The following is a 20,364-nucleotide window of genomic DNA, read 5'->3' on the forward strand; positions in this document are numbered from 1 at the left end:
GGGTCGCAGAGGTATCTATGGGAGTGCCACAAGGTTCAGGGTTGGGTCCGTTGCTTTTCTTGATCTTTATAAATGATTTGCCTTGTCACATCACCTCAAATTTATGTTTGTGTGCTGATGACTGCGTATTACATCATAAAATTCCCTGCTTTCATGACCATTTAGAGCTTCAAAAATCACTTTCTGATTTTAGCTTTTGGTGCACTACCTGGCAAGTGACAATTGACAACCGTAAAACCGTCGCTATGATTTCTTTAATAAAACCAAGCCTTCCGTTTTTTCTTACAAAATTGGTAATATTCCGAGCACTCGTGAATACAAATGCCTTGGCCTTGTTTTCGCACCCAGTAGGTCTTGGTCCAAATATATAGATTTAATAACCTCAAAGGCACTGAAAAAGTTAGGCTATCTGTGCCGCACATTGACCACGGCCCCAAGGGATACTAAACTACTGATGTACACATCTCTAGTCCGACCTTTGCTAGAATATGCTTCTCCTGTCTGGAATCCGCACAAGCAATGCGACATTAATCAAATCGAGGCCATCCAAAAGAAAGCGATTCGCTTCATATGCTGCAGGTTCGATAGAGATTTTTCACCTTCTACAGCACTTCCATCCCTAGGCTTGCAACCACTTTCAGATCGCCGACGGACAAAATCGCTCAAGTTCCTGCACTGAATTATTAACTCCTCTTGCCGGATTTCATCAGATAATTATCGTACTCCTGCTAAACCATCCAATACTAATCACCTAAACATCGCGCCTCATTTTGCGCCTACAGACACGTTTAAATACAGTTTCTTTCCCTGTGTTATTGAATATTGGAATTCTTTGCCTGCTAATACTAGATCTCTGCCTTTAAGCTTATTTTTAGCAACCACTGAGTAGGCTGTTATTCTCATTGAGTCTGTATTGTTTATATTGTCTTTGTTATTTGCCATTGTTCTGCTTTTCATACCCACTCCTGCAACAGCCCAATAGGGCTGCAGTATGTACAAATAAAAAAATTAAGAAAATAAAAACCACGGTGAGTGTAATCATAGAGAGATGGACAAAAAATTCAGAGTAGTGTCACTGTGAATAAGAGTGTCACACAACCTTTCAAGCCACATTATCACGTGCATAATTTACATACAGCGCATAAGCGTGACTCATGTGTCCATAATTACCTGCTCTACCAATTTATTGCACTTGAACAAGTCCATCAAAAAAGTTTTGGGGTCCCCTCAAGGTGACACGAATCTACAATGCTATCCAAATTCACAATGTAAGCATTGAGCCAATCAGTGCATGTAGTTACCAAATAAGTGTATGGAGTAAGTCACAATGCTACTGCAGTACTCAAAATACCTCCTCTACAGCCCAGTTTAATTAAGTGCAGACTGTCTACACTGGCGCTAAGGCAGCCGGGTGCACATTTTGCGAGATCCAGAGTTCACTGCAGATTTTGTGAGACCTTTGCAATTATAAAGCTAAAACAAGAAGGACCCCAGTGCAGATTCCGTGCTCACCTTTCCAAGGAAAGGGCACACATGTGCAGCTGATAGGCCACAACTGGGTCACTTTTCAAGTGCTCAGATCCACCCACTTTGATGACGCTCTTGAGAAGATGTGAATGTCATTGAGGCAGTCAAGGCAAAAACTGGAAGATTCTTAGGGCACGAGAGTCAAGCAGTACCAATTTCCTTTACCCAGTGTTGCAAAAATAACTGACGAAAGAAAACATGGGAATAAAGGGACAAATCTTAAGCAATGAAACAGCAGGAGAAAGAAAGACACACACATATACACTTTCAGCCAAACTTGTCACAGGTCTAATCGTTTACCTCACTCAGCAGTAATTTCTGACTCCAGAATGCTATAATGTCTTCCACACTACCACTTTGAACAGATTCATCACCATACCACATTTTGTTTCTTCTGCAAGGGCACAATTATCTTTAGATTACGACCATGGCTATCAGGCTGTAAGTGAGTATAACTAGGTGTGCAAAAATACGAATGAAAAGACGTCTACAGCATATTTGGAGCAAATACATCCACCGTATGCTAATTCCTGAGCATCTGATGCAAAAAAAAGTTAGAGAGAGGACTGATAGAAAAAATTCAAACTGAATCCATCTACGATGATTGTCTATGATATGTGAGAGCATCTGCACAACACATACACACACTTTATTCAACCTACATTAAATCCTTTTTCACTTCATCTGCTGTGCCCAAGACAGCTCTCACGGGACGGCGTGCTGAAGTTTGATGTGTACGTAAGCAATTTGAAATGTTGTGCAGTGGAACCTCATTCACAAGTTTTGGAAAAAATAATGGGGAAAGCTTACTAACTGAGAAAACATAAAATTCAATGTCGTTAAATAATTCGACAGACTCAACTGTAGGTGAAAAGTATGTAAAAGCGAAGCGTTGCGCAAATCATTGCATCACGAGATGCTGACGCGTGTCATGCTGGTGGGGCCCAAGCGACCAGAGACACATTGTTGTGGCTTTGGTAAGCTTAGGATTGTGCTCCTCAAATTTGGCTTGGGTCAGCAGCTTCTTCGAGCAGGGCATTCTGGCTGGAAGTTTTGATGTGTTTGCCCACTCAATGTGGCAAATTGTTGCAGCACAAGATGCCAGTGTGTGCTGATCTGGTGTGGTTCGACATGCCAACACGCTGGTGGGGTCCGAGCAACCCGAGATGCATATTGTCATTTTCTTATTGCATAGTCTTTTAAGACGACGGGAAACCAAAACAAAATCGAGCACCCCTCCCCCCCTCCTGGTGGGCAGGGCCAGAATATGATGCCTACGATGCAGCCAGAGTAAAACAGGATGCTCACTTCATGCCGCCTGCAGCAGGGAAATGACGGTGCATTTGGGTTATCGCCTATTAAAAGCGTGCATCGTGCTTTGCACGGCACTACACTCCACGTGCTGTGAAACAGATTGGTGAAGATGCTTATCAGAATAGGGCTGGCGGCGACAGCTGTGAATGCAGCAAGTGACGACCCACCAAACTAAGTGTGTGCCAGCATTTCCACATGCGACAGACTGGCGAGTATTGCAGGGAAGCTGCTGCTGTGGGTGGCTACTGTTATGAACCGTGTGCACCTAGCACGTCTCCTTCTTTACGTGAGATCTAGCAGCCGGAAAACTTATGATACTATCATAGTTTTGTGATGTATTGAACACTGGTACTGGAAGATCGTGATTTCTGGGAACATATTATCTGGTAAAAAAGAAGCGTAACCTTATTATGTCTACTCTTGTGCTCTCGATTGCAAATGCTGGTGCCAGAAAATCATTCGTAACAGGATTGTATGAACAAGATTCTACTGTATACCCCTCACAAATACAAAATCTGGCACTACATGTACTTGAGGTCGGTACTTGGAATTTTGGAAACTATTTGTTTCTTCTTCTTTTGATACATCTGACATTGGTCCGAACATGTGTTGTGTTGAGTGTTGTGTCGAGTGATCTGAATGATCATACAATGCGAGTGCTATCGAGACACCTGGCATCGCTGTTAACATGGCCTCGAGGATAGTTACTCACTTAGCATGCTCCAAGACTGGGCTCGATTCCTCGTGCGGCACTAAATTTTCATAATTTATTTCTTAGACAGTAATCATTTTGAGGCCGGGTAGATACCCAGCCAACCAGGCAAAATTACTGGGAATAGGCAAACAATCTTCTTATATTTAAAAAGGATATGGGAAATGCAGCTTTGGTAGGCCACTGTGCAACCGACAACCATCACTATCCTCTTGCTGAGAAAGATGCTCAGCAGCCTAGAAGCAGCCATAACAGACTGGCAGAAATGTTCCTGGCTTCTGCCCCACAGATGCAGAAGGTTGAGGCTGCTCAGGGACTGCAGGATCACCACACCACCTCGATGGGAGAGAACAACCTGGAAGAGAAAAGTTAAATAATCAGTGCAACAGCAAATCAGTTCAGACTGGCAAATTATTATTTCAAAATCACATTTTCATTCATTTGGTGAAAAAAAAAAAAAGGTAAATAATACTGCAGCAAATGAAGGCCAAACTTTCTTTTCTTGACGTTCACACCAGAAACACGGTGCCAGTACGTCAGTGTGATGTCACAGATTTATTTCCTTTCTCACATTTGGGCTTCGAAGAGCAGATAACTGGGCAAGCCTCAATGCTGATCACCAGTGTCAGCTGGTGAACAGGGCAAAGCAGGCCAGGCCGCATGGCTTCCGGGACTGTGGTGGCCACCCTCATAAAAGGCAACCTAACAACCTCGTCTGCTCTCAACAAAGTTCATTCATCATTATCATTGCCAGTAAGGAATGAAATTTACAGGTAATAGGTAATCTAATGTGCTAGTTGCTAATGTGCTGCTAGATTTTCAGTATGTAATGGAGAAAATATGTTATGCAATGTTTTCTGTTTGAAATTTTTGGGATGACTGACAAAAAATGCTTTACAGTAACCAATCTAAAACTTCTGTGATTATATTCCTGAATACTCAAGGAGTGCAATAGGCACTGTTTCATGTTTCTGCCTCTATGTCCTCTATGTTCTGCCTCTATGTTATGAATGTTATAAGTTGCAACTTGAAATAGGAATTATTCTTTCTTTTATTCCTCAAAATTTCAGAAAGCTGCAGGGCACATAAACATGGTATTTTAGACTTACTACACTCTTTGGTAGCCTCAGTATAAGATAGAAAAAAAGTGATTAAATTAGGATGATTAGGAGAGTAACTATGCCTCTTGGAGTATTGCTGATGACCAATAAGAGTTGTTTTAAAAAAAAGTGGAGAAAACTAATTACCATGTGAGAAAAGCATTTTATTCTCCTGTATGCAGAAAATTTGGTAGGTAAGCAGGCCAGAAAAGATGCTTTTTCAAACAAGACCAATATGACCTGGCTCTGATAAATGATTTCGGAATGGTGAATGGCAAAATAGGTAATTTTAAGTGCTTTCACAGGTAAAACTGAGCATTTTGTAGGGTAAGAACATTGCTTTTTTCCTCACTGACCTCACTGACACATCATTTAAGCTCTTCTTTCTCTACAGGTTTATGACAGCAGGTTCGCCACAAGCTTTAAGCTACAGGATTTCCACCACATAAGTAGTTCTAAAAAGAATTTACTTCTTCCTTTTCCAAGCACACAGCAGTAAGCAGAAACGAGAGAATATGTGTAAAATGAATTCTCTGAAGCGGCAATTTTTGTAGCAGTTGCTGTATGTAAATCCTTCACTCACTCTTCTCATAGTCAACAGCGTTGAAAAAAACTTGAGAACATATACAACAACCTCTGGGTGTTCGGAAATGTCATATATACTCAGGATGACAGCGAAGTACTCGATAATCTGAAAAGAATGCAGAAAGAAAAGAACAGTATTACTAATTGGGTCAAATGCACCTTTCTTTCCTCCCCTCTGAAGCTCATGCTTTCCAATGTTAAGGGGGTATGTAAATCCTAGGCCACTAAATTTTAAAATATTTATTCTTTGAGGTATGGTGATGAAAACTTGTACGTATAGTAATATTATGTGCTTACTTTGAATATAAGGTTCATGTTCGTTTATCTACATTGGTTCAAATTTTACGCAAGCTTCTTTTAATCATCTTCAACACAGATTTCCAAATATCTGTTCCTTAGATTTCACTAAATAGGGTATCAATGGTTTCTGTATGATTCAAGGAATGCAATAAGACCAACCTTATTGCTCTTCCTTACCTAGAACATGAGTGGCGAGGTATTGAATTTGAAACTCGAAGAAGTGTTTTACTGGTGACTAATTCTGAAGTCCCGCAACTCTTGTTCTAGGTAAGGCAGAGCAATAAGGTTGGTCTTATTGCATTCCTTGAATCAAACAGAAGCCATTGGTACCCTGATTAACGAAATTTCAGGAGGTGATATTTTGCAAGTCTCTGCAAAATATTATTCAAAGGAAGCTCGCATAAAGTTAGAACAAGAGGGAGTACACGTTTTCAGCACATTTCAAAGAATGAAACTGTTTTCTAAACCCCACCTCCCATCTTAAGATTAGCCACACTAAGCACAAGCAATAAGCATTAACAGAGTTGATCTTGCGCTGTTGCAAGTTTAAGCACTATAAGGGCGACAGTGTACCATCAAATGGCATCATGAACAATTGTCAGTTCTTCCTTTGCCTTTCTGCATTATTTCAACCACTAGTTCTAGTCTGATTCCCATTAGACAAAATTGCTTTGTCACATCTAAAAGCAAAAAGGAAACCAGAAACCATTATACAGTACCATTATATAGAACAGGCAAGTATGAATATGTGCATTACAGTTTTTCCACCTTCGCTATCCAAGGAAGAGTACAGTTTGCAAGTGATCTGTAGCATGACAGTGGACATGATGATAAAATATGAGTACAGGCTAACCAGTTACGCTTAGCTATAAGCAGAGTTTAGCACGACATTTTTGCCAAGTCACCTGTTGAATTATTTATTGCTTGTCATAGGTTTTAGGGCTTTGTTGTTATTCACACTTGTAATGCTTTCTGATGGCTAGAATTTTCAACCCAAGATGACATATTCATAGAAGCATAACACTTGTCAAAAACATGATGAGGAGCTTTGAAACTATACTATTATAACTGCCAAGAATGAAAATGTGTTTTCTTCAATGATGATAACCAGCTTTTCTTAAACCATATTTTGCAACATTGAAAAAAAGATTAAGCCTTCATTTAATATACCCTAAAGATATTTTAGGTATAGTCCACATATTAACTCAACCGGACTATATCTTTAAGAAGAATTCCTGGACAAATGTTCAGCTCGTTTTGGGTTATGTTTAGACAAGTGACACATCATATTTGATGCTATTTTGCAAAGGCTATCAGACTGTTCCAGCTGGTCACCATAAATGAGCAACTACTCTTTTGTAATTGTGTGGCAGACATTCATCCAAACTTTTTGGGTCTGAGGTGCTTTCAGTACCAAAGGACATTTATTGCTCCTTTTTTGCAAGTCAGCCAGCTAATACAAGCATGAACAATAGTTCCTCCATGAGACATACATATTAATCAAGGAAGCTTGACTTGTCATGCAAGGAACCCAAGCAAATAAGGTATGCTTATGCCAGACATCAACACCAAGTAAATAATTTGTGGGTGCAGTCCTGCTAACGAAAAAGCGTCTAAACGATTACACGTGCTCATGCTAGTGCTGTGTAAGAAAGCTGACTTGAAAGTCTTCTACAGGTCGCAGACTGCATGGACAAGTGTGCCACTGGTCCGCATGCGCTGACATACTGAAGCCAAAGAGAAAGAAGCAAGATCCTCTTGAGACAGAGTTACAGTAGAACCTGGATTATACGAATGTCTCAGGACAGCAAAAAAAAAAAATTGTGTTATCTAAAACTTGAATTGCCCAAAAACTTCAAAGACCAGAAAATTATTGGCGGGCACTGCAATGAACAGACTGACTACCAAAAATTACCAATTTTTTAAATTCTTTTTCCCGCAATCCTAAACTTATCCATATCTCATGGTGAAATATTTGTAAGAAGTATTGTATTTACTCGAATCTAACGCGCACTTTTTTCATGATAAAATGGATCCAAAAAGTTGTGTGCGCGTTAGAATCGAGTACAACCCTAAATCTGCGTTACCATATCGCCATTGGTGTTTCAAAGTAGCCGCCTCGTACACGCTTCGAGCCTAGCTGCTGTAGCTTCCTCAATACACATGCTGTAGTACGTCTTGTCTATCATCTGTCTTCCCGTTTTCTGCATTTGCTCTATCAACATGGAAGTGCCAACTGTGAAGACAAAGTTCATCATGATGGCCCATTTAAAGGAAAGTGATCGTGTGTGCGGAGACGGACGGAAATCAGGCCGTATCACAGGCGTTCGAAGTTCCTGAAACTTGCATGCGGGACTGGTGCAAACAGAAGGGGGCGATCTACTCCTGTGGCTGCTGTGCATGGTGCGGCCACATGCTATGCAAGCCCTATCTTTTGATTTGCAATGGGAAGAGAGTCGACACGTCTAGGTGCACCAAGGGCTGATAGCTTCGTGTGTGGTGTTCTTGTCACTTAGTTCGCGTGGAAGCGAGAGACGACACGACAGTCAGTTTGCTTGCCCTTAGTACTGTGCTTCCTCACTTCAGTGTTTTGATAGCGAGTTTCCGTGGTCATCGAGGGAGACTTGTTCATGACACCATGGTTGTTAATTTAGTTAGTAAGCGAATGCTTATAAGTTTACACTGCCGATCAAACTACTATCCCTACTTCGTATAGCTGTCTACTAATTTGCTACCGCAATCAATGCTTCACCTTTCGGGCGAAACTGCATCTTTCTTTATTTGTCACAACTTTAGTGTATTCGGAGTAAATCTTTGCTTTTTCAAATGAGAGATAGTTGTGTTTCTGTATGAAAGCATGAGGTGTGTGGTACTGTAAAGGATATATTATTTCTCGTCCCGAAAAGCATTACAATCGAAGGCGGGTTAGAATTGAGTAAATACAGTATGCAGCAGAATTTTAGTAAATTGAATTTTTTTTATTGGTTGTCTTCAAAATCAGGAAGAAAATCGAGCTTTGGGAGGTGCTATCACACCACTGATCACGTGAGTGCAGCTTTCCATCGACGTACGTCACTGTCTTGGTACCACCGTAAATGTGAGAGATTGGAGATTCTGATAGCAACACTGTATTTCTCCATGTAGAAATAAATGCAACAAAAGGGAGCGCTAAAACAAAAAACTAGTATTGTGATTCGCTGCTGCAGTCAAATGGCGTGCAGAGAGCGCTCCTATTAGCTGATGCTAATTTGAATCACTGGAGTGCTTTTATCGCACACATTTTGGCAGCAGTAAGCTATGCACTTCGCGCGTTCTGAGGCCAACATTTCAAGATCTGCCTGGTTATCTCTAGTTTCCTTCGTAGTTGCATCGTAGCTGCTGCATGATGGTGATAAGGGCATGATTTGCACAACATAAGAGAATCTGTTTGCTTTTCTTTGCGCCAATGAAGCTACTTCATATTGTGCCATAGAAGTTTCATATTTTCATTAAGTAGTAAGGACGATAGAAGACGTGTAATAGAGAGGTAAGACAACCTATGGTAGTGAATGCCGCTGACCTTGCTGACGTGGCAAGACTGGGTCACGTGCTATTGCCGGCTCCCAATAAAGTTAAAAGCTGTTTGAATATGGCCCACAAATTGCATGATACTGCACAAAGCAAAAGCGTCTTGGGGAGTAGGTGGGGGATAGGTGGCTGGGGAAGGGGTGGAGTCATGACACAGTGATGTAGGTTGCCCTGGCAACGGGAATGCAACTGGCGCATTAGTGTGGTTGCTCTGCTGTGGCCGGTCTACCAGTGCACTGAGGCCTTTTGGCCAGCTTTACCAAGGAGTGCGCGCCGGCTTGATTGTTCGTATCATCCACAATGGCACGGAAGGCAGTTTGCAACATTTGAAATTTAGCATGTTGTAAGCTAATGGACTTAGGCCAGGACTTTTGAAAAATTTGTACCATTCCAAAATCCATATTGGGATTGACTGTATCCAGGGTGTCTACCAAGTTGACATTTCCAAATTCCCCGAGTTTTCCAGGTTTCCCCTGAGTGCCTTTGCAAAATTCCCTGAGTGAAGAGAACTTTGTTTTATGTCATGACACCATGTCTCCCAATGCTGTCACTCTCACCATGTCTCCCAATGCTGTCACTCTGTAGTAAGCATGCAAAAAAGAAAAAGAAAAGAAAAAAAGAAAAAAAAAAAGACGACTTGAAGGGACCCTGAAACGATTTTGAAGATTTTGTACAAACGGACTGAGTCATTAGAGTAGGTCCTTCTGATCATGGATTGACACATCTAAGTGCTCTGCGTAAAGCATGTAATTTATAATAAGGTTTTAAAAATGTACATCGCTGCCAATTGCAGCACACTGCTCGGCAGAATTTTCAGCCGCCCCTACCCATATGACGTAAAGCACCCAACTGACATCTGTAGGGCGAGCTATCTGATTGGCTGCCCAGGATGCGTCATTGACAATTTTTCCACCTTTATAGTGAACAAATGATGTTCGTAATAGTTGGAATGTTAGTTAATTTGTTTCTATAAAAAGAAAGTAACACAAAGAGAATGCACAAGAACAATTTCTCACTACACTTAAGCACTTCCGGCACACAGCAAGTGTCGTCTGCTTGTGTTACAACGTGCTCCATTTTGACGAGAGCTCCGCGATCAGAGTCGGTCTCAGTCTTTTCGCGAGCACTATGATTAAACTTTGTTGCATTGTGGACTGCAAACGTAGCAACTGGCAATATGTCAAGCTGTGATATGGTGTCCCTCTGCAAGGTAGCAGCCGAGCGGACTGACTGCATCGCGTCGAACTGCCACTATCCGATCAGCACCAGGATTTGCGCGCTTGCGGCCGTCACTTTACACTGGAAGAATACTAACGCAATAGCGTTTCGCGAGTCTGGTATTAGGGTAAACGCAAGCGCAAGGGGCAGGGCCTGACAGTTTGACCTTGTCGTTTCACGGGATGAACAGAAGCACAAATGTGAATGGTCTGCACGGTGCAGCCACCTGGTGGCACAGAGCTCAACCACACACAGTAGCAGTAACGAAATGTATTCTTCTTTGCTGCTGGTGTAAATTTTTTGCAGGAGTGTAATCGTTAACATGTTCTTTTTGTAAATGTTTAAAATGTTTTACATTTGGTTAGAGCAATATTAGCGCTTTGTTTGACTGGTTAAGCTCTGCGCTAACAGGTGGCTGGATCATGCAGATCGATCAGGCCGCTCACGTACATCTACGTTAAAGTTCCTTCATCAGCTTGAGTTTATGCATCCAGTCATCCGTCGAAACGCCCAGCTCGGCTGAGGTTACTAGAATACCAGACACGTTCGGCGCTGTGACAGAATGCTCGTAACACATGCTGCTTTGATAAATCTCGCTTGGGGTCATCTGCCAAGCAGCTGGCAGAGAGTTTGGAGAGGCTTTGCGCACTCGCTTCTGTAGAAATGGAAGTCGATGACACGACGTGCCATCATGACGCAGAGCCAGTGAAGGCGGAGCTTAGCCCTGATCACTCGGCGAACGAGATGAGGAGAAAATGCAGGACTATGGAGGAGGGTAACTTGTAATCGTTCGTAGCTCTCTTAATATGAGACGTTTCACACAAATTGTGGTGCGAATGATTAACTTTAGCTGTACCCTAAGCGTCTACAAAATTTGTCCAAATCGTTTCAGGGGCCCTTTAATCCAGTTTGAATAGTAAGGAGTAGTGTTTACTTTATTCCGAAAGAAAACAGAAGGGAGGGGTTAGTAAAATGCACAACGAATAAAATATCTTTAAGGCTTCACAGCGTAACAATGCTGTATTGAGGTGAAGCTGACTTTCAGGAACCGACATTATGCAACACGCTGTGCTTTCTGAGCTTTGAAGCCAATCGCGAGGACCACAAAGGCGCTGTCGGTGTGATTGCTGACAGCGGTGAATTCTTTCAATGAAACACATGGTACCGAACGGCAAGCAGCTTAACACCGAAAATTAAAGCAGCTAGGCCTGCGGATCTAGGCTAGTGGATCTGCATGTGAGGTAATCAAAATGGCGGCGGTGGTCACTTTCATTAATGCCGTTTCGGACCTGCGGTCATGGCAAAAAGTCCGGAAAATCTGACGGCGAAGGGCTTTTGAGTCCGGAATTTCTGAATTTCTTATGCACTGACCCGATGGGGTACGAGGCGGTGCTGCGAAGCCACCTGAATTATTGGACATCAGGAAAGTCGGTCGTTGACTGTACACTAGCAACTCCTCCAGTCGACGACACGGCGTCAGAGGCCATTCGTTAACGATTCCTCTCTGTTACTCGAGCCAGCATTACTGTGACTTTCGTTACCTTTGAATAAAATTACAGCTAATTTTCGTGATAGAATAACGAATTCCCTGAGTTTTCCCCGAGTATTTCCAGATTACTCAATATCCCTGAGAATTCCCAGTTTTCCTGGTTGGTAGACATCCTGGTATCATCGATATTCTGCTGTATACATGGCATCAGGTGGTGCTTGCATTGGAACACCCAGCCATCTCTGTCACAGCTACGTAACTGTACCACCGACTTCAACTATCGAATGTATGTTTGTGAAAGCCAAACGTCAGAAACGAGAGAAAGCATGTGATTTCTTACGCCATAGGCTATAAGACAACATGAGACAACAGAAGAAAATCTTTGGACAAAAAATGACCAATTTTCAATGCCATGTTCGGTGTTCCAATATACTGTGCTAGATGTCAGCAATGCCCAACTGACCTAGCCCCAGCTGGCACGCTATCTTAAGAGAAGCAATTGGGACCCTGTGGGTTTGTACTTCAGGGAGAGCAACTCACCTTGTGAATTATGGACATGATGTCTTTTGCGGTTCCATCTTGCTTCTGGTTGTCCACACACGAGCAAACAAGCTGGAGTACTTGAAGGTGCACTTTCATGGAAACTGACTGCACGTCGTCCTTCATCTGTGGGCAAAGAAACCAACAAGTCGCTAGCTGTTCACCCGTGTAAAAACTACCTGCAGGCTGCATTATACTGTATTTTTGTCATAAAATACTATTCATTATTTCCTAAGGATCGTTTGCCATAGTGTTCCCTGTAATGAGTCGAATACCAGCCTAGACAGTTATAGGCCCAGATGCTTCTAAACAAATCTCTTGCACAAAATTAATGGACATAGAAGTTATTATTAAATATTGAAACTTCCACTAAGTTTCCAAATACATACATTCTAAATGAACATTGACACTACAATGAAAAGTCAAATCTTGAATAAAATATATTAAAAAAAAAAAATAAGCTTCATTCATAAGAACCATAAAAAGAAAAGTAGCTTCACCTCTAAGAGATGCCTCATGATTTCTTTTCAAGTATAACAAGTGATGGATAAAATGGTGAAATCATTGATGCAGAGACATGACTTACAAAGGGACTAAAAGATGGCGTACATCAAAGACAAAGTTTGAGAAATAACTGGTGAATATGGTGAATAACTTCATCATACCCAAATATTCTCAAGATATCTTTCTACATTATGGCTCTTTACAGCTGTAATCAACAGATGAAATTAAATGTGAAAGCAAACACCCCGAGTGTTCCCTAGAATTCATGTAGCCATGATTACTAACATGGAAATTTATTTTCATGTTTGTGCTTGTGCTCAATATGTTTGTTAGTGCTTATGGTGGTACAGGCAGCTTAATGACCTTCTTGGTGTCTTTGTCCTTTTGCCTCCTTATTTTTCAAATTATGTACAAACATATTTAATAAAGACTACTGCAGCAGATAGCATGATTCTTCCTTTTTGAGATTGATTACTTAAGGAGGTCACATAAGGGCAATGCAAATTGCAATTTAAAATAAACGTTTGCTAGCTTTCGGCATATGCTGCATGTGCAAACTTGAAGCTAGTCAGAGGAATAGTCATGGCCATTTAACCCAATATCTGAAAATAAAAGTACCAATTTCAAGATAGTAGTTGCCTCCCACATGAGCTACAAATACACCATATTGTATTACTGCTTCCTAGTATTAAAAAAAAAAAAAAATGATGATGATGATGATAATAATAATAATAATAATAATAATAATAATAATAATAATAATAATAATAATAATAATAATAAAAGGCCTCTTGCACATATCTACTACAGGACAAACTAAAATAAAGTGTAAGCCAATGCATTTTGCAGCACATTTTGTGGCCACATATTTTAGAACTGCCATAATCTCAGGATTCCTACTATCTGGACATACCTTGACCACTGATGGGATAAAAGGCGGTCACAAAAGTGGTTCTTGAATGAAAATTACAAAAAACATGACAAGTGTACTTTTTAGACTTAAAGTAATTCTCCAGGCTTGTATTCTCAAAGAGTGCAGGCACCATGGCCCTAGAGTCAACACAAGCAGTTATGTGGTGCTACAGCCAATTACATCAGAGATGGTGCCAGTGGTGTAGCCAGAAATTAATTTCCACAAAAGGGGGAAGTGTGCTTTTTGTCAATCACAAAACATTAATTTTTAACTAGGAAACTAGGAGAGTGCATCTGGGTACATAATAGCAGATATCTAAACAACCTTAGAAATCTCATGATCAATCCTGATTGATCAATCGATTGATTGATTCATGGGTTTTAATATCTCAAAGCAACAAAAAGGCTATGGAGACACCTTAGCAGATGGCTATGAATTAATTTAACCTCCTGGGATTCTAAACTGCACCTTACTATAAGTACATATGAACATTTTGCATTTTTGCAGCTGCTGCAACCTAGAATCGAACCTGCAACGTTAAGTTTAGAAGAACACCACAGTTACTAAGCTATCACAGATGGTCTCACAGTAGATAGTGCACACACATTCTCCAGTTCTACAAATGATTTCGCATTTTGTATGCTTGCTGAGCAATAAAAAAAAAGTGATAAATAATTCTTACTATAGTTGAAACAAGGTCTCCAAGGATATCTTTCAATTCTTCCAATGTGCAGGACTGGAAGAACATCTCCATGAGCTTGTAATGCTTGTCCGCAATGCAGTTCTCCAGCGTCAAAGAAACAGTGCCACTGGCTGCCTCCACTCGCTGAGTGGCCGCACTTAGTGCAAGTTGGGTGTAGATCCCCTTTCCCAGTGCTGAAAAAGTAGCCGACAGCAGCTTTGGAGACCTTGACCTGAAGTGAGCTACCCGGGCCATGACTTCGACCAGGGTGTCAGCAACTTCACTCGCCTGCAGCACAGTTAAAAGGAACGGAAAAAAAAAAAAAATACAAGGGAAAAAATACAGTGTTATATATGTAGGGCACACAGGACACTGTCCTAATTAAAGATTAAATGAGCAGGAGCACTCGTTGCTAGTGGCAGAGAATTTGCTGAGCGGCTGAGCCATCCTTCGGTAGATAATCCTTAATATGTCCTACTAATTGCTTGAGCTGTGTGCTAGTGATGATGGCTGCGAATAATCTTTCATGGCTTACAAATTGTTCCAGGTAACACGAAGGACTAGCAAGGAGACATCAAGATTATCACAAAGTGTAGGATCAGAGGCTTGAATGATGAATTGAAACAGCACTGGTACAATACTTTACTGAAAGCAATCTCTGGACATCTAAGCTTGCTCTGTAAAGACTGCGGTCGTACAACTTTGCTGGAAAAAAATTCTGTTCTGTGCAGACATGCTCACCGGCTGACAAAAGAAATGATGGACGCTTTAGCGTGTAAAAGTCTGGGTAATTATTTGTCATCATGCCTCATTATGTTACCAGTGAAGGATGTGTACTTCCTATCGGGATACGATGACATATCTTCGGCCTTGCCTTTCATTTTTTTTTGTAACCTTGTGCTGAGGTGTGTCTTCTGTTTTATCCCTCGTAAGCAAGCACTTATTCTGAGCAATCAAGAAATAACCTTTCAGTTATTTGGCACATTGTGATTGTCTTGCTGTCTCCCCATTTGTCCATTGTGTTCTCTGGTGCTGTTTGTAAGCCACGACAAACCAATTCACCAAAATAGGTATTCTGATCATTTTTCAGTAGACAATTTTTCAATATTCTTCTTCACTATTTCAAATGTGCACTAGCAATGATGCAAATTTCAGTAAAAATTCCACACTGCTTTACCCTGTTTCAGTGTGAAATCCTGCACCTGATAAACTAACTTGCACTTCTCTGGATCTTCTGCAAAACAATTTGTTTTGTTTTATTCTAACTATAAAAGCACACTTTTATCCTAACTATGATAGCACTGCTCCAATGCCCGAATGTGAACAGTCCACAAACTGAGAAATTACTTCACCCTAACCTTCGATTCTTGTAGTTCTGCTGTGGCCATCGATAGAGCAGCCAGCGTATCCTCGCTGCACGAGTCGTCACTGACCTCCTCGTCAGTGGACAGTCTGTGGGAACAGAATGTGTACTGGGCCTGCAAGAGGCCAATGGTGTAGATGTGTCTTCTCATCTCTGCCGATGGCTGCCTACACCCAAGAAGTCGTTGCAACCAGGACGCAATACCTTCCGACATTTTATGGGCCATCTTCTGGATGTGACTTTTGACATCTTCGTGAGGCTTTCTGCGCAACTCCTGATTGAAGCCCAGAAAGAGGGATGGAGAAAGGTGAAAGGGGAGAAGAAAAAAAGTGGTCAATACAGAGCATTGAAGAAAAATATCAAGCTATTGCAACCAGTCACTGCTGCACACGAACATGCAAGAAATCACACTATCCCAAGCAAGTATCCATAATTCAAAGGAACTGAAGAATGCTTTAGCAGGCCATAATAGCAAGTCTAATAGACATGCGTTGTTGAAGCAATGAAGCAATGAAGCAAGGCTGAGCTGTCTTGCTACCACATAAACTAAGATGTCAGCACATGAACTTATGATTAAAAACCTGAGTTTGGAATAACAAAGCAGTGTGGTAGACACAAGAAGGACACAAAGATAACATACCAGCACCAACTCCTTGAAAAGAACCAGTGCGGCACTGGTGTGCGCTTTTAAAAGAACACCCTCTGTGGCTGAAATGACTTCTTTAACCTGCAAGGAAGATAGGAATTTTAGCCAACTGCCACTTGAAGATGTTGGTTTACAAGTACTGTAAATCAAGTAACGTGCAAGATCAGTATTCATTCAGAACTGAAATACAAGAAACATTGGTCAGTGAATTTACCAAAAGCTTACACAAATGCACAAAAGACTGCAGTGACAGTGATGACCAAAATATGTAGTAAGAGAAAAATGCAAGTCCAATTATTATGACTTATTATCTCAGAAGTACACAATGACTTTGAAAGGTGCACCCTGAACTTTACATTTAATATTATTATTACGCATGGTCAAATATTTAGGTTCACAGGCATTTTTATGCTTCTAACAAACAAGCAAGTGCTATTGCAATGAGCAATATGGGCGATATGGAGCTCAGCACAAGAATAATCAATAGAGTCAACGACCAATTTTTCTAACCTATCCAATAATTCGGACATGTTCGGCACCGCCATAACTTCGTCACCGCCACATGCCCCATAGAGCCAATAGATAAGAATGTCTGAAATTACAGTTGAAAAACCCTTCACCATCCAATTTTCTGGATATATTGCCATGAGCGCAGGTCCAAAATAGCATTAATCGAAGCCACCACTGATGCCATTTGGTTATCACAGCCTTACCCGCCATGGTTGCTCAGTGGCTATGGTGTTGGTCTGCTGAGCACGAGGTCGTGGGATCGTATCCCGGCCACGGCGGCAGCATTTCGATGGGGGCGAAATGCGAAAACACAGGTGTACTTAGATTTAGGTGCACGTTAAAGAACCCCAGTTGATCGAAATTTTCTGCCTCATAATCAGAAAGTGGTTTTAGCACGTAAAACACCATAAGTTAATTTAATCACAGCCTCGAACTGGTGCACTCACATGCCGATCTGTTGGCAGCCGTAGCCACTACCACGGCCACACCAAAGCTAGCTGCCTTAACGTTCGCTTCTAAGCTGCTTCCTGTTGTTCAGTGCCATGTTTTGAATTGAAAAGATTCGCCCCCTATCAGTGACGGCATCGAAGTGTGAAAAGCTCGACATTGTATAATACCAGTTGCCAAAAGTCAGATTCGCCGCAATACAATTGTGTTACGCAGTAAAGAATACCAAGAGTGAAAAGGGGCAACTGCCACAGGATACAATATGCAATTCTTAATTATACAAGCGTGCATCCGCATCTGTTCTCAAAGTATGAACACCGATATGCCTAATGCGTGTTGGGGCAGGCCTTCAGATGTATACTTCAGAAATGTCTGTGGCAATTTGAGTCCTCGGGGCCAGTAAAAGGCATGCATTCATTTTTAGCGACTGCCTGATTTTTCGTATGTTATCGTGGGCCCTAGGGAGTAAAAAAAAAAATAGGAAATTGACTGTATACAAACATGGCAGGCAGGTTCAGGGAAATGCATAGTTCGAAAGCTTACTTCTTTCACGACAGAATTTAACATCCTGACTGTGTTCTTCTTCCGTAATGCTTGGCGCACTAACGCGTCAAGTATGCCCTCGTACAGCTGCAGCATGGACTTGTCCTCCAGAGCCTGCAAAATGTGAGCATCGTACACTTGACAGTCATTACAACAGATCATGATTATCCAGTGAAAAAGGCCCATTATATCCAAAGTCCACTCTATACAAACTTGGAGCCGCAGTATGTTGTGAAATGGTGTAACTTGGCAAAAACCACCATCAAGTGCTTCGAATTGTTATTATGAGCGCCTTGTCATCAATTATGTGGTTCAGATGCTTGTTTTGAGCTTGTTATTTATTAAAACATATGCTGTTCCGTGTGTTGTATGCATGATTTTAAAGAATGCATGCACTGTTCACTTCACTTTGCCGAGTGCTTGTAGTCTCTGTCTGAAGGGGGTACAAGCCATTGCATTTTTTTGCTTTCTGACAAGGGTATTAGCCATTGATGATGACAATTTTATGCTGACAGACACGAAAAAAATCCCAGGATCCTAGCCATATACAGCTTCACTGTAAAAAACTAATTCACAGCAATGGCACAAACACACTAGCAACACAGAGCCTTCTGCCTGCCATTTTCTGGGCACTGGCTGCAACAAATGGCAGTTTCCCAGCACACTGGCAAAATTTTCCTGCCAGCAAAAGAAAAGTGCACCAGCAACATTTCTGCAGTTGCAGCAGCTGCTCTCCATACTAGCTGGCCAGCCCTAGTGCGTTGCCACTGCCGCCAACAACACAAATATTCACTACTGTTGTTTTTAGCGCAAAACAATGTTTGACACAATAAAGATATTTCTTAACCTCATTATTTATGACAAGTGATGACCACTGTCAAACTTTCAGCATAGATGGGAGCTATGATATGAGGCAAGTTAAACTTGGTAACCATGTCCGCTGAGAAGCAGGTTATGCCATGCAAGGCCTAAACACACTCTCGGCAGCTGCTTGGCGCTGAGCCAAGCAGTTGTGTGATTGTCCTGAAAGGTTGCTGTTAGCCCGTGGTGTGTCACACGGCATGCTACTGAGCAAAGCTTCTCACTGGTGCGTCCACTCCTTTTGAAGAAGCCTGTTTCCACACTTCTTGTGAATGGCCAGAAAAAGTATGTGCAAAAAGTTACACAAATTGCTGCCACAAAGTATGTTGTATATGCCGAATATGCCTCAGCTGGGTCAGTTAAACATAGTGGAATTTGTTGCAGGAATAATATAAGTAGACCAAACTAAGTGAGAAGTATGGTCTGTTATACCTGAAAGTATGTTTCATGCTGATCTGTGGTAACGGTAGTGGGCTTTAGGGATAGCTTCAGCATAGGGGATCGGGAAAGCAGTACAGTCGATCCCAGTTACATTGAACTTGAAGAAGATCGGGAAATAGTTCAATGTATTGATAATTCGAAGTGCAAAATATGCCTATCTGAAGTTTATCTGAGATCTCTGCACGATTTGAACAGTTTGTCGACAAGGTGGAAAGCGGCAACTTACCGATTTGCTTCTTTAAGGCTGTGTCAAATGCACAACAGTTCACTTACTTTCAGCTCATGAATGTTGCAAGTCGCTCTTCACAATGCTAACCCTAAAAGCCTGCGTCGCCCAGAAGTGAGACTATGGTGTGCCTTGCATGCTTCAAAGTGCTTGTTGCGCATTTTTATTCAAGATAAAGTAGAAATCAACACACTGCAGAAGCAAACTAGCCTGCATGGATACGCACCATGCTGCCACCAGCGCACGTGTATTGCAAATCGTGCGGGAATGTGAACGGGTGCTGGTCCTTTACAACACCAACAATGCACCATTTAAACACCCGATTGTCATATGTGATCAACAAGCCAGGTGGACTGTTGCGTCTTGTTTCAAAACCAACTTCCTGTCGGAACCAGTCGTACTTGCTTCTCGACTGCCCTAAAAGTGTGCACAACTCTGTTTGTGTGCCGCTCAGTGCTTCGACGCCTCGCGGCCGGTACGCCCCTTCGTTCTCAACCCTTCACCTTTGGCTTCTGCGTCGGTGACTGCCGACCCTATGCACATGCTGTTAGTTTCAAAAGTGGCTTTCAGCTTGTAGAACATCCGAGTCCATTCCTACTTGCATGTCCCCATGCGAGCACGAATGAAACGCATACAGCGCGGACCCGCAAATTGCACAATGGTCTTACCACGAAGCGCAGATGTGGCATGTGGTGCTTTTGTTAACTTCAAACTGTAATGTAAAGATCCGTCCAAGGGTAGGCTGTAGTCTGATTCATTTTGACCACTGACAGAATCCTAAAATGGCATTCGCAAGAAGCTTTTGTGAAAAGGTAGACAAAACCTGGGGCACTTTTGTCTTCAAGACAGACCCGGCAGTGCAGCATTTCCAGTTCA

General features: G+C 41.8%; 1 protein-coding gene across 1 annotated transcript in view; it reads right to left on the reverse strand.

Annotated features, from left to right (window-relative positions):
• The window catches only part of LOC126531484 (uncharacterized), a 65,687-nt gene that overhangs the window by 11,424 nt on the left and 33,899 nt on the right, over positions 1-20,364 (reverse strand). Inside the window, exons 20-27 of the mRNA XM_055071196.2 lie at positions 17,961-18,074; positions 16,455-16,541; positions 15,810-16,088; positions 14,452-14,739; positions 12,353-12,478; positions 5,237-5,344; positions 3,711-3,908; positions 1,513-1,610 (exon numbers count right to left, since the gene is read on the reverse strand). Coding sequence (XP_054927171.1) covers positions 1,513-1,610; positions 3,711-3,908; positions 5,237-5,344; positions 12,353-12,478; positions 14,452-14,739; positions 15,810-16,088; positions 16,455-16,541; positions 17,961-18,074 — 1,298 coding nt within the window. The remainder of the gene's footprint in view (positions 1-1,512; positions 1,611-3,710; positions 3,909-5,236; positions 5,345-12,352; positions 12,479-14,451; positions 14,740-15,809; positions 16,089-16,454; positions 16,542-17,960; positions 18,075-20,364) is intronic.

The sequence above is a fragment of the Dermacentor andersoni genome, chromosome 5 (genome assembly GCF_023375885.2).
Source record: "Dermacentor andersoni chromosome 5, qqDerAnde1_hic_scaffold, whole genome shotgun sequence".
NCBI classification, from domain to species: domain Eukaryota; kingdom Metazoa; phylum Arthropoda; class Arachnida; order Ixodida; family Ixodidae; genus Dermacentor; species Dermacentor andersoni.